Here is an 11,503-nt window from a genome sequence, read left to right on the forward strand (position 1 = left end):
TTTGGTACTAAATGTGTAACACTTTGCAAAAACATAATTCATCAAAACTTCTACTTGCCTTTATTGTGCATGATCTTTGTATGGAAAGTGCTCTAGAAATAAATGTTTTCTGTTTCACTGTTGTTATGTCTGCTTATTTGTTTTACAGAAAAAGTATGAATCAATTCCATTTATTAATAGCAGTTCAATTCATTGGAAATGGCCATTTTGCCGTCTCTGCAACCTTTAAATGATGCAAAATCAACCTCTCTGGCCAGATTGGGTTTTCTGCTGAGCCACTTTTGAACTGCAGGTCACATGCTTGAAATCCGTGGTAAAGAGGAATTTGTTTTTACTTACAGATATTCAATTTTGCTCAACGTATTTTACATTTTGGTTTGCTCTGAGACAACGGTGGATTATTGTGGTTATCATCATTGTATGGGCACTTTTACTTCAGTAACTGATCCTTCGAGGAGTTTGTGTTAACTGACAAATCAAGTAAAGAAAATAAGTTGTATTAAAATGAAGAAAGAGTTAAGCCTTCATAACATTGTTTTAGTATAAATCTCATGTGAGTAATGCACAGTGGCTATAAGAAGTAGCACTCAGAATTGGTCATAAATGTGATGTTATGTGCATCCAAGTCACAAACACAGTGTGCTTTATTGCTCGCTAGACACACAATTATGATTCCTTATCTTTGTTCAAGAATCCAATGAATATCCGCCATGTTCCAAGGACAAATTATTGAACCCTGGATTCAAAAACTGGCAAAACGTCAGCTACGTATTTTCAGTAGCTGCCGATAAGACTTGCACAAGATTGAGGAGGAATTTAACACTATCTGCTCACAAAACTGCTCCAACATGATTCTTCTTTCATGTTTGATCTTTTGATATAACTGAAATGCATCTCTGTTCCAATCAAGTCTCTACAAAGATGTAATTTTCTCTTTTCGGGGCCTTTTTGAAGTAGCTGAGCACTGGTTTTCAGAGTCAGCATGTTGTAACACCCACGTAACTTCATTACTGCTGAAATAACCCAGCCCTCCAGAGAATGTCGTTAAAAATCTCCAATTGATATCATAATGTTGAGGAACAAATGTCATGATTATCTGACCAAAGTGCACCAGTTTACGATTCTTATTATGCAGCACAATGGCCAACCCTCAACCCTTGTATCATATTCTAAATAATAATACTAATAATGTAGCTGCCCTCTTTGCAGGACTTTGAACTCAACAGTGAAAACAAAAGACTCTAAACAGATAACACAACCTGGGGCGATTTGTAAGAAACAGCATGTTCCTGTTTTATCATAAAAACACTTTATTAAAAGTTGGACATATAAACATGACACTCAGTATGTGACAACAAATGTGGCTCGTCACTGTATAAATATGTTTGAAATGACAAATCAAAGCACTACAGTCTATTTGAGGAACATCCTTATGAAAATAGCTGCCCTTTTCTTGTTCTTCTTAGATAAATTAGACTTTCACTTCAGCATCAGTCGAGTTTTCTGGTCGCCCAGAAACAACCTGCAATGAGAGCAAGACATCCAGTTAGTCAGCAGATCAGTCGTGGTATCACTTAAAACACACAAACACATAGAGTACGCAGGTCTAAAGAGTATATAGTACATGCATACACACACACATTGGGACCTTTGATTTACAATTTGAAATGCAGAATAATGTTACTCTGAAATACCTAATGAAGACCACAGAGAGCACTGTACCACTGGTGGGTCCAATCCAGTAAACCCAGTGGTCGTCCCAGTGGTCAGCAGCCACTGCGGGGCCGAAGGCTCGGGCAGGGTTCATGCAAGCGCCGGAAACGGTGGCGCTGAAAGAAAGCAGACCACAGCACAGATTGATGGCGCTTCTGACAATGTGGAAGAACGACTGCAAAAAGAGAGAACGCTCAATAAAAATAAACTATTAAGACATTTTGTAATGGAAACAGCTCTATGGAGACGTAACAGGTCCCAACCTTGCTCACGATTCGTGTGTGGATAAAGATGGCTTAATCATGTAAAGTGTATTGAGACTGCTTGAAGTGTCAAAGGTTCAGTAGCAGTAGAGTATAAGCTCAAGGATCAAGTTTTCATTTTAATCAAAATATTCTAAAGAATTAACTTCTTCATCAATAAACAACTGTCATCAAAAGTTATTTTGACAGTTTTACCAAATGAATCTTCACTTTTACATCCTATAGTTGTTGAATCCTCTGATGAAAAAGACCAACAACCTCACTGCTGGTGACATATTGGATCTGTAGATTGAGTATCTCACCCAGCTAATATGTTTGCCGTCACAATGAGACCAACGCATATAGGACCCCACGGTGTCCGCGTTACTTGGTTGACAGCCCCCAAGCACACCACCATGATGAGGATCAGGGTGAAGATGGTTTCCCCCAGCATGGCCGTACCGACATCTCCCGTGACAAAGGCTCCTCCCAGGGATTTGGTGTACAACTCAGGGGGGTACATGAGCTGGGAGCACAAGTTGAGAAATTGGCTCAAATGAGTAATATGAAGATTGAAAGTAAAACAAAAACACTAATATTTGATGACGAAAAAAAGGAAAGTATTGATAAAACCTTGTTTTCATTCATTTAATGAGGTAAACTCCATTACTTGCAAGTTTAAACTTTGTCCAACCATGACACTTCCTTTAATCCTGAATATTTCACCAGTGTTGGAGCAAAAAATAAATTTAAAAAATCTACTTTTGTCTGCATGCTTACCTTGGTCAAAATGGCCCCGATCATGGCTCCGGCCAGCTGAGCCAGCACGTATGGCAGCAGCAAAATCAGTTCCATTCCTCCACACAGGCAGAAGCTCAGAGACACCACAGGGTTAAAGTGTCCCCCACTGCAATAAACAGGACGAACTTCATTCTGGCTCCCAAAATGTAGTAATAAAGAGAAAAAAACAAGAGTTGTCCGCCAGGCACACGAGAGTTACAACCTGGGAGTGAATCCTCAGATTTCTATTTCTTTTTTGTTCTTTCAAATCAACCAGCACACGGAGATCTTCAGCCCTACTGTTAAAATAAGACGCTTCGCGGAGAAGAAAATGCACAGCAAGCAACCAAAATATGGCATAACTTTTCTTAAAAAAAAAAGAAAAAAAGTCTCAAGTTTGTATTTGAAATGTTTTGGTTTTTTTTACCTAATTGGAGCAAACATGGTGATCAGCACTCCCACGGTGAGTCCCTGAGCCAGCGCAGGCTGGGTGGGACTTGTCCCAGTGTTCCCAACGACGGACGCACATCCCACAAAGACCAAGATGCCGGTGCCCAACACCTCCGCCAGGCAGGGCTGCACATACCGCTCGTATTTGCACTTCTTTTTTTCACCTTCATCTCCCACTTCAGACACAATGACCTCGCCCGTCTTGTTTTCTTCCGCCGACATGCCGCCTTTGAAACTGGTCTCGTGGTAATCGATGAGTCTGCTGGTCCAACGTGGCTCACTCCCGATTAGCCCATGGTCATATCGTGTACTTATTAGCTGCTCTTTAAAATGGTGATGAGAAACGTACACACATCTACATATTGTATCTGCCATGCCCCTCCAGACCTGGCCGGTCCCTCCCACTGCTGATAATTTTGATAGGAAGTCATAAAAAGCCAGACGAACGAAAAAGCAGCAGAGTGTTACACAAAAGAACATTTATATTCAACTACATCTGATCTCCATTCATCAAATGAAGCCTAATACAGACTGATCTGTCATGACGTCTTTACAAGGACCCAGAATACAATACAATTTTTCAGGCAGATGAAAGGTTTACAGCATTAATCACATGCATGCATGTTTAGTAGGTCAAATATCTCGGATCAATAAATAAAGTTGATATGGCACAAGAGCTAAATGAAAGGCGCCTCAAACGTTTCCAACATTCAAACGATGTCTTATAAATATGAGCAAAGTTTAAATGTTTGATGTTCAGAAGAAACGTGCCTGCGTGCAAAGTAATAAAACGTTTACAGTTTCAAGAGACGGCGCACCGACGAACTGCGTCACAGCTCTCGAGCAACTCGCGTCTTATCTTGTGCACGCACGAGGAGGAGGGGGCGGGTCACATTCTGTTGACGCCGGGGTGTTTGGCACCGGGGCAATTCCCGGTTCGAGGATTGGATGGAGAGCGAGGCCTTCTTCTTCTTCCGAGGTCGCACTCTGCCTCCGTCGTGCTGCTCTTTTGTTTCAGTGTCTGATGGCAGTCGCGGAGCGCCTTTCACGCTCAGAATCCCAGCTGTGACAGACCTGAGGAAACACGCCGTGACCCGTTACCATCACCGGATGCCAGACACCTTCAAACTATCTGTAGAATCTATTTTGGGGATTTACTGTTTGACTCATTATTACATACACTAGCTAACGTTGGGGGGAGATTCTGTTTTTCCCCCAAAAACCCCTTAAAAATGTCCCATAAAAAGCGGATGGGAGAGGAGATGAGCGTCTGTTGCCATGGATACGCTCACTGCTAATATCTTGGTTCGACAAGTATCCAGAAACACCAGCGTGAGCGTATTGACTTGAGTAGTGGTTTATTTGTGTGGCCCTGCTCAGTGTTTCCCACAGTGACGCTGCTGTCTGACAGGCTAGTTAGCATCTATATGGGCTAACGGCGAACATGCTTGTGATGCCAACTCGGCACTGCAAAAAAATGTGGCGTTTGGCAAAAGTATGTGCTCTACTGAGTGCCTGTCCTCGTTACTGAAGTAGAGATGAACGGATCCAGTGACCCTGATAACTTGAAGAGTCTTGGGAAGTTTATCTGTAATACAAGTGTGAATTACCCAGATTGAGTTTGTCTTTGGAGGCCCAGCTGATGCTGTAGTGCTGAAGAAGTTGTTGTAACAGCTCCTTTTCATCCAGGAACTCCAGACGCTCCATTCTGCGGAAAAAAATAAAAAGGTCCAGCAAGACCAGGACGACATGAACTTGGGACCAGTTTATAGATCAAAGATGAACTTAAGTACTTGATAATCAAATGTTGCTCTGAATTGCATAAAATGCCATGTTAAAGCGATGTGAGTGTAAAAGGGAAATAAATGAGCTCCTAATACAACAGCATGCATCAGAGTGCAGGTCAACATACAGAATCAAAAACTGAAGAATTGTTTCTCGTTTAAACCAAAACAACATTGCTGTGAGGTGGCAGTGTAAACCGCTGCTCCACTGTGCCGCGCCGCACAAAGTGAACCAATGAGACGTGAATGCTTTTACGACCAAAATGGACAGGAACACTTAAAAGTGAATAAAAGAAATCATTAATATGCCTAAAAATCAACAATTTTCTTAAGTATAAAAACACCTAATCGGAGTTACTGAAGACACCGAACCAAGGCCACCTGGAACAAGTACCTTCATAGTTAAACCCCCAGTAATTGCAAGATGCCTTTTTAAGTTCTGATTGTGGACCGATGGTAACTAAAACCAACCAAATACTGGTGGTCTTAACACCACAGACCCACGAGGCATTAGCACCCCCCCCCCCCCCCCCCTTTATTTTACCTTGCCACATCATCTGCAGGAAGCATGCCGTAGACAGTCATCATGTCTAGAGCGTCAGCGTGCTCCCAGCCGCTCTTCAGGAAGCGCTCCCTCTGCAAACACAAGTTCACATCTCAATATTCTCAGAACTGTCCAGCAGCACAGCTTCAGGTCTGAGAGTACGCAGATTCTCCTGAGCAAGACGGGGTTCAAATATAATCTTTACACTGAACTATTTTTTGGGGAAGCAACTTATCGATCTTTATGTCTGACCGGTGTTTGTCAATGCAGTGATGAAGACCTGAAAGCTACCTGAGACTCCAGGGACTGACAGGCCTCCGCCCCCGCCAGCGTGCAGTGGCGGCGCTGCAGGTTCTCAATCATCACTTGGCCAAAGCGATCGCTCATGTTCACCTGATAAGCACAAAGTTCACATCACGTGATAACTCTCTCCATTGGACTACAACCTGCAGATTAGAAGATGACCTCTTAAGTTCTAAAAGGCTTATTGTTTTTAACCTTATTTTTTAAATACTTGTCACACGAGCATCAACACTCACAAGAAACAGTTACGAACATTATTAACAGTTAAATCACAACTTTCGGTGGCAAAAAAGAAAAAAGAAAATGAATGTTATCTTATCGCTGCAACACCTTTACTGATATGAAGGTAAATCACAACTTACAAGACAAAGTACAGGAAGTCTTGGAAACGTAACATTCTCCTGCTGTTTACCTGCTCATAGTTGACGAACATGGCCGTGTGAAAGGTTTCTGCTGCCCAGTGAAGGAGGTTCGCCGAGTGGGAGGGCGTCATGTAGACCAGCACACACTCGGACAGCAGCAACGTGGGCAATCTGGGAAGGTTGAACACACAAACTTACACACCAGAAAGAGGAGAAGAAATGTCGCCACTCGATTATGATTTCAAACCAGATCTGCCGTTTCAAGCCTGCAAAATGGTTAGCTGTTTGTTAGCCAGTTTCAGTGTGAATGTGGTATTTGGGTATAAAGATGAATAACAAGTTGTGCAGGTAACAATATAGCTCCCATAGAGTACAGACCTGAGGTTCTGACCTGTCCACAGAAGATCTACGCTTAAGTTTGAAATTGTGCAGGAAGGTTGTTCAAAATACCTTTTAGCACCAAGAAGCAGGGACACTCTTTTGCCTGAAAATAGCTGCCAAGCTCATTGTTTGATTCGTCTTCCATTTATCACCTTGAAATTATCTCTCCGTCGACTCTTCAGTTTTATTTTCGAGAGCGTCGATGGCAGATACAGTGAGGCTGCATCATGGAATAATATGAAAAAGTTTAAATCGGTTCATTAAACCTTTAAGTCCATTATAAGTACTCTCGTCATCCACCGCTATCGAGATGATGACTTTTGAAGAGGGGAGAAAAAAAAAAAAAAGTATCCGGGGCTTCAGTATCTGACACACTGTGGGTGCAGCATCCAGATGGCAGAGCGTGCATGTGCAGCCACAGTGAACGAGTCGGTTATCTAAAGCTACTCAACGGAGGGGGAAAAAAAAAAAAAAAACCTAAGATAAGCTCCAGTTCTTGGATTTCTGAAGACATGCGGGAAAAAGACGCAAGAAGTGCGGCTCGTTTCATAAAAATAACACCGGCCTCAGGTTAACTCCAGCTATTGTCTCATCTCAGCAGCTCTTTGCGACTGAGGTGAAATACGTTCGTGAGATGAGACCAAACTGCTGATGTCACCTACTCGGGGTTGAGCTGCAACTTCTTCAGTTTGTCATCCAGATTAGAAATGTCTCGGAGGTCCGCGCCGATGATGCAGTAACGATCCGAGTCGAGGCTGTGAGCGTCTAAAACAAACACGTATTCAGTCAGCGTTTGAGACATGCCGCAAAGAGTGTCTCTGAAATATCACAAGACAGGAAATGAAAACACTTGTGTGAATACCTAGTAGCAAGGAGTCTGTTGAGTGCGTTTCAATAATGACTTTTGACAGTGGTGGCTTTGTCCTATTCAAAAGAAACACCGGCATTACATTATACATGAAACAGAATAAAAAGAATAAATCATTTGGAAGTTTAACATGCATATGACAAATGACTGACCGCTATGTATCCAGTGAGCTTCATTACATGTATTCTGTTGATTAATTTATTGATATATTAGAATTTAGATCCTTAGGTCCTTTTGCAGGTAGTCTTCTTCATATAATTCTCATTATTTAAGGATGGATGCATAATATAGAGTGTGCATTGTTTTTCTAGTCAAAAGGAACTTGATTTTTCCCGGCGCTCCAATGCTACTTTTGTACGCAAACATTTTATAAGTGGCTTCCAGTAGATCTTATGCTCCATCAAAACCACAATTACTTCAACAACATATGAAAAATGCGCTAACTCTGCTATATTTCCTTTTTTTTTTTTTTTTTTATATTAATGAGCACTGTACTTGCAAACCAATGAAAATAGGGGTAATGTTAGGTGTAAGGAAAAGCTTTCATAGATAAACTATAAGATAGACATGTATGATATATGTATATTTTGTATTTGTGTTATAAACAAGACATATTGTTACAAACATCTAAACACAGCCTCCCCACACAAACTGTGGCTCCCCCTGCAGGTCACAGCGCCACATTAAAACATCAGATTCAGAAGGCATTAAAATATGATGCACTTGTTCCTCATTGGTAGTTTGAGGTTTCATTATTTCAAATATATTTTGATTTAAAAGGCAAGGCAAATGTAATGTTATAGCACCATTGAGGCACAAGGAAATTCTCAGCCCTTTGCAAGGAAATACATTAAGACAAAGAACAGCATAAAAAGGATAAAATAGCACTAAGCTGAATAAAACAACTTAAATCTATAGTTACTTGGAAAACCTGAGGAAAGATTAGTGCTTTAATGCTTGATTAAAAATAAATGAGTGTGTCAGAGCGTTTGTTCCACAGGTGTGGAGAGGAGGAACCTAAAGCTGCTTCACCTTGTTTCTTCTGACTTTGAAAACACTGAATAAAACTTTCCTTGAGGGCCACAGGATCTGGATTTTTCATATTTTTCAAATTTAGTGGAGATGTATTTAGGCCGGAGACCATCCAAAGCTTTATAGATCAGAAGTAAGAGTTTGAAGTGGATTATTTGACACACTGGGAGCCAAGAGCAGGGATCGAAGCATAAAAGTGTATATTCTTCAAAATGCAAATTAATTAGGAAAGAAATTTCAAAACATGTTGGATCTCATAATCTTGGTCATGATGTGTTGTCTTACTTTATATTGTGGATTTTTCTAGCCACAACAGTTGGAAAATCAACTTCAAAGAACTTTCTTGGCAGGAGGTTTTCATCCTGAAAAGCCAAAAAAATTAAGAAAATCACACATAACTTTAAGATTTGAGCTTTGTGATCTAGGGAAATGACACTCAACCTCACTTCAAAACAAATTCCTGTGAATTACACATGATAAGATTGCAGCGAGGCTACAAACCTTTAGTCTCCAAAAAGTGGTATCCAGTCCAGCTCCGAGGTTGATGACCTGACAGTTGCACTCTGCTTTCCTAATAAATGCATCCAAGAGGTGGTTCACGCCTTGAACGCGAGCATAGTAACCTGTGAAAATGAGATTTTAACATAAAAAAATGAGGAAACCACACCTAACTGTTGCTTGTGGAATGCTTGCTACAGAACACTCAGAAGAGTTATTGGTAAGTTTTGATATTTCAAAACAAATAGCTCTTTTGAAAAGCAGATTTTACATGAATGAGGATCTTAGGTGTGTGAATCAACTCTGTTATGGTCAGATTCAGATTGTAGCACTTCAATAGGATATGTGGACATTTGTTTCCCTGTATTATAACATCCCTGCCCCATGTGTCACATACACACGGTAGTACAGTGGTGGGCAGCCACTGTGAAAATGCCTGAGGAGCCAAAAACAATAATATGTTTATAAGCATATTCACACCAGAATATGGTCATATCCAGGTTTCTTAAAGCAAGTAATCGGGGATACTCCAATAACACTGTCACAACTATTATATTTGTATATATGGACACACACTCCCAAGTGCGCTGTCACAGTCCTCTCAAGACGTGACTGAACCACTTACCTCTGTTGATTTCCGGGGCTTTTCGCTCCCCTACAGATCTTGCAAAGTACTGGATGTATGGGTCCCTCCAGTATCCCTTACTGGTGGCAAACCTACGGGAGAGATTATTGGAATAGGAACATTTGTTCAAGTTCACAAACGACTGAATCATAAAGGCTTCAAGTCATTCAAAGAAAACACATTTTAATTAATGCATTAACAGTAGAAATAATTATGCATGTCTTTGATACTAACAAGGTGTGTGTGTGTGTGTTCAAATACTATATCAATACTCCCTCTTCCATCTTTACACTTTGTTTTGATCTAAATCTGATCATTCTTGTAATTTATGAAAATTCTCGACAATTATTATGAACTGTATATATATTCATGTTCAGACATTATACCTTTCATGTCCCTTTTCATTTAACATTTTGCAAGCGTAAGCATATAAACGCGTTATTTTGCATTTTCTATAAGTGCATCATATTTTTCTATGTGGTAAAGATATATTTGAAGGATTAGACTGTGCTACCAGTGTTTCAGTCCAAGTCAGTTTCCTCGATAACTGGTGACCTTTCCTTTATCGTCCCTCGCTGCAACTCGGTCACCAGTCAACAGGGAGACCACTTAACCCGAAACACCTGCAATGGTCACTAATAATATCTGCGTTGTCAGCCTGACCGTTGCCCTCCACATTGATACATGAAGGAGTACGCCTGTGATTTCCAATGGGGGTCTTTCGTGCCATGGTGTTACCTCTTACAGGTGGTCGCATCATCGCAGGTCGCCCTCACCGCTTCATCCGCAGTGTCCGAGTCTGTGAATGGCTGCCGGGCGGCCATGGACGCCTCTAGTCCTCCCTGTCTCAGGCTAACGTTAGCATGTAGCTCCGTCTTGCAGCGCTGCTAACCTAACGTGTGTCTTCTTACAAAGGAAAATCTGAGCGGAGTCTAAGGACTTTACGCAAAAACAAGTGCCAGAGTAATATGTGGAAATAAGCAGAGGCTACGATTTCAAAGAGCTACTACATACTAACATGCATGATAGTGAACCCGGAAGCCAAACAAAACTGCTTCCTGTTTGCCTCATTTCAAAATGAGAGCATCTGATTTCGCGTGTATTAAAGTAGACCTGCAGCTCCATTAGTGGCACAATTCATCTAAAAGTAAACAAACAAATAATATATTGCACACTGGGAAACAGCGATGGATGTTAACAACTGTCATGGGTCAAATTTTAAAAAAATGATTGGTAAATGGTTTGACTGAGATGGTGCTTTTCCACGCCTCAACGGTTCAGAGAACTTTACATTGTTAATCACATTCACCCATTCATATATATATATATATATATATATGTATGCTCTGAGTAAAACTTTTCGTTTTCAGGTGAATCACTTAAATATATTTTTTTAACCAGCATATTTATATAGCTAAACTGACAAAAAAAGCCACTCTAAAAACATCAAGGCTTTCCATGAAAGATTCTATGAAAGATTGCCTGGACATTACAGAGTCTCAAAATAAAATATCACGTGCTATTTGTGAACATCACCATAAACACCATGAACATCAGAACATACCAAAATAAGTAAATAATAAATAGTTGAGCTGTGAGGCTTTGATGTTGGTGTCTTTTAATGACGTGTTCTCCATAACCATCAATTTAAACATGAAGTCATATGTAGGGTTTTCTTACCTCATAAGGATCGCTATTTATGTTTTGGTTGGCTATCGATAATGATTAATAGTTATCGAAGACAGTTATTAATAATGTTATTGAAATGTAATCTGATCTGTATCAGATACCTCGGAGCACCACCTGTCTTAACAGGAAATGATAGCCAATTCAGTCATATCAGTCTCACAAGATATACTAAACAGTTAACCAGGAATTTGAATTAATAGTTAAATTAATTACAATTACCAGAATTAACAGT

At 40.5% G+C, this 11,503-nt stretch overlaps 2 protein-coding genes across 3 annotated transcripts; both read right to left on the bottom strand.

The window, feature by feature from the left end:
* Positions 1-1,308: 1,308 nt before the first annotated feature.
* Positions 1,309-3,472, bottom strand: LOC308146040 (aquaporin-8-like). Its single transcript, XM_080517675.1, has 5 exons — positions 3,163-3,472; positions 2,736-2,862; positions 2,279-2,481; positions 1,695-1,829; positions 1,309-1,522 (listed from the first exon to the last, which is right to left on the bottom strand). The coding sequence occupies exons 1-5, from the start codon at positions 3,405-3,407 to the stop codon at positions 1,480-1,482; spliced, it is 753 nt and encodes a 250-aa protein (XP_080373801.1). The 5' UTR covers positions 3,408-3,472; the 3' UTR covers positions 1,309-1,479.
* A 264-nt stretch (positions 3,473-3,736) lies between these two features.
* lcmt1 (leucine carboxyl methyltransferase 1) lies at positions 3,737-10,605 on the bottom strand. 2 transcript variants are annotated; one of them, XM_080517239.1, is made up of 11 exons: positions 10,359-10,605; positions 9,583-9,674; positions 8,961-9,082; positions 8,745-8,821; positions 7,422-7,483; positions 7,222-7,324; positions 6,229-6,349; positions 5,805-5,906; positions 5,514-5,605; positions 4,796-4,893; positions 3,737-4,259 (listed from the first exon to the last, which is right to left on the bottom strand). In XM_080517239.1, exons 1-11 carry the CDS (start codon positions 10,364-10,366, stop codon positions 4,237-4,239), a joined length of 900 nt encoding a protein of 299 aa, XP_080373365.1. In that variant the 5' UTR covers positions 10,367-10,605; the 3' UTR covers positions 3,737-4,236. The 2 variants fall into 2 exon arrangements, with proteins under 2 accessions (XP_080373365.1, XP_080373364.1); XM_080517238.1 differs by having other exon boundaries at positions 10,321-10,605.
* Between the last annotated feature and the right edge of the window lie 898 nt (positions 10,606-11,503).

Source organism: Blennius ocellaris, assembly GCF_963422515.1.
Source record: "Blennius ocellaris genome assembly, chromosome: 21".
Classification (NCBI taxonomy): domain Eukaryota; kingdom Metazoa; phylum Chordata; class Actinopteri; order Blenniiformes; family Blenniidae; genus Blennius; species Blennius ocellaris.

Bases quoted from the DNA above. Each gene is read 5' to 3' on its own strand.
- lcmt1 (XM_080517238.1), bottom strand. From the start codon at position 10,406: ATGGCCGCCCGGCAGCCATTCACAGACTCGGACACTGCGGATGAAGCG. The intron at 5,907-6,228 runs GTAAACAGCAGG...TGTGCTTATCAG, and splicing joins TGTTCGTCAACTATGAGCAG to GTGAACATGAGCGATCGCTT. The intron at 5,606-5,804 runs GTAGCTTTCAGG...TTGTGTTTGCAG, and splicing joins GTCAGTCCCTGGAGTCTCAG to AGGGAGCGCTTCCTGAAGAG.
- LOC308146040 (XM_080517675.1), bottom strand. From the start codon at position 3,407: ATGTCGGCGGAAGAAAACAAGACGGGCGAGGTCATTGTGTCTGAAGTG. The intron at 2,482-2,735 runs GTAAGCATGCAG...TTGTGCTCCCAG, and splicing joins TCGGGGCCATTTTGACCAAG to CTCATGTACCCCCCTGAGTT. The intron at 1,830-2,278 runs GTGAGATACTCA...GCTTTCTTTCAG, and splicing joins ACGGCAAACATATTAGCTGG to CGCCACCGTTTCCGGCGCTT.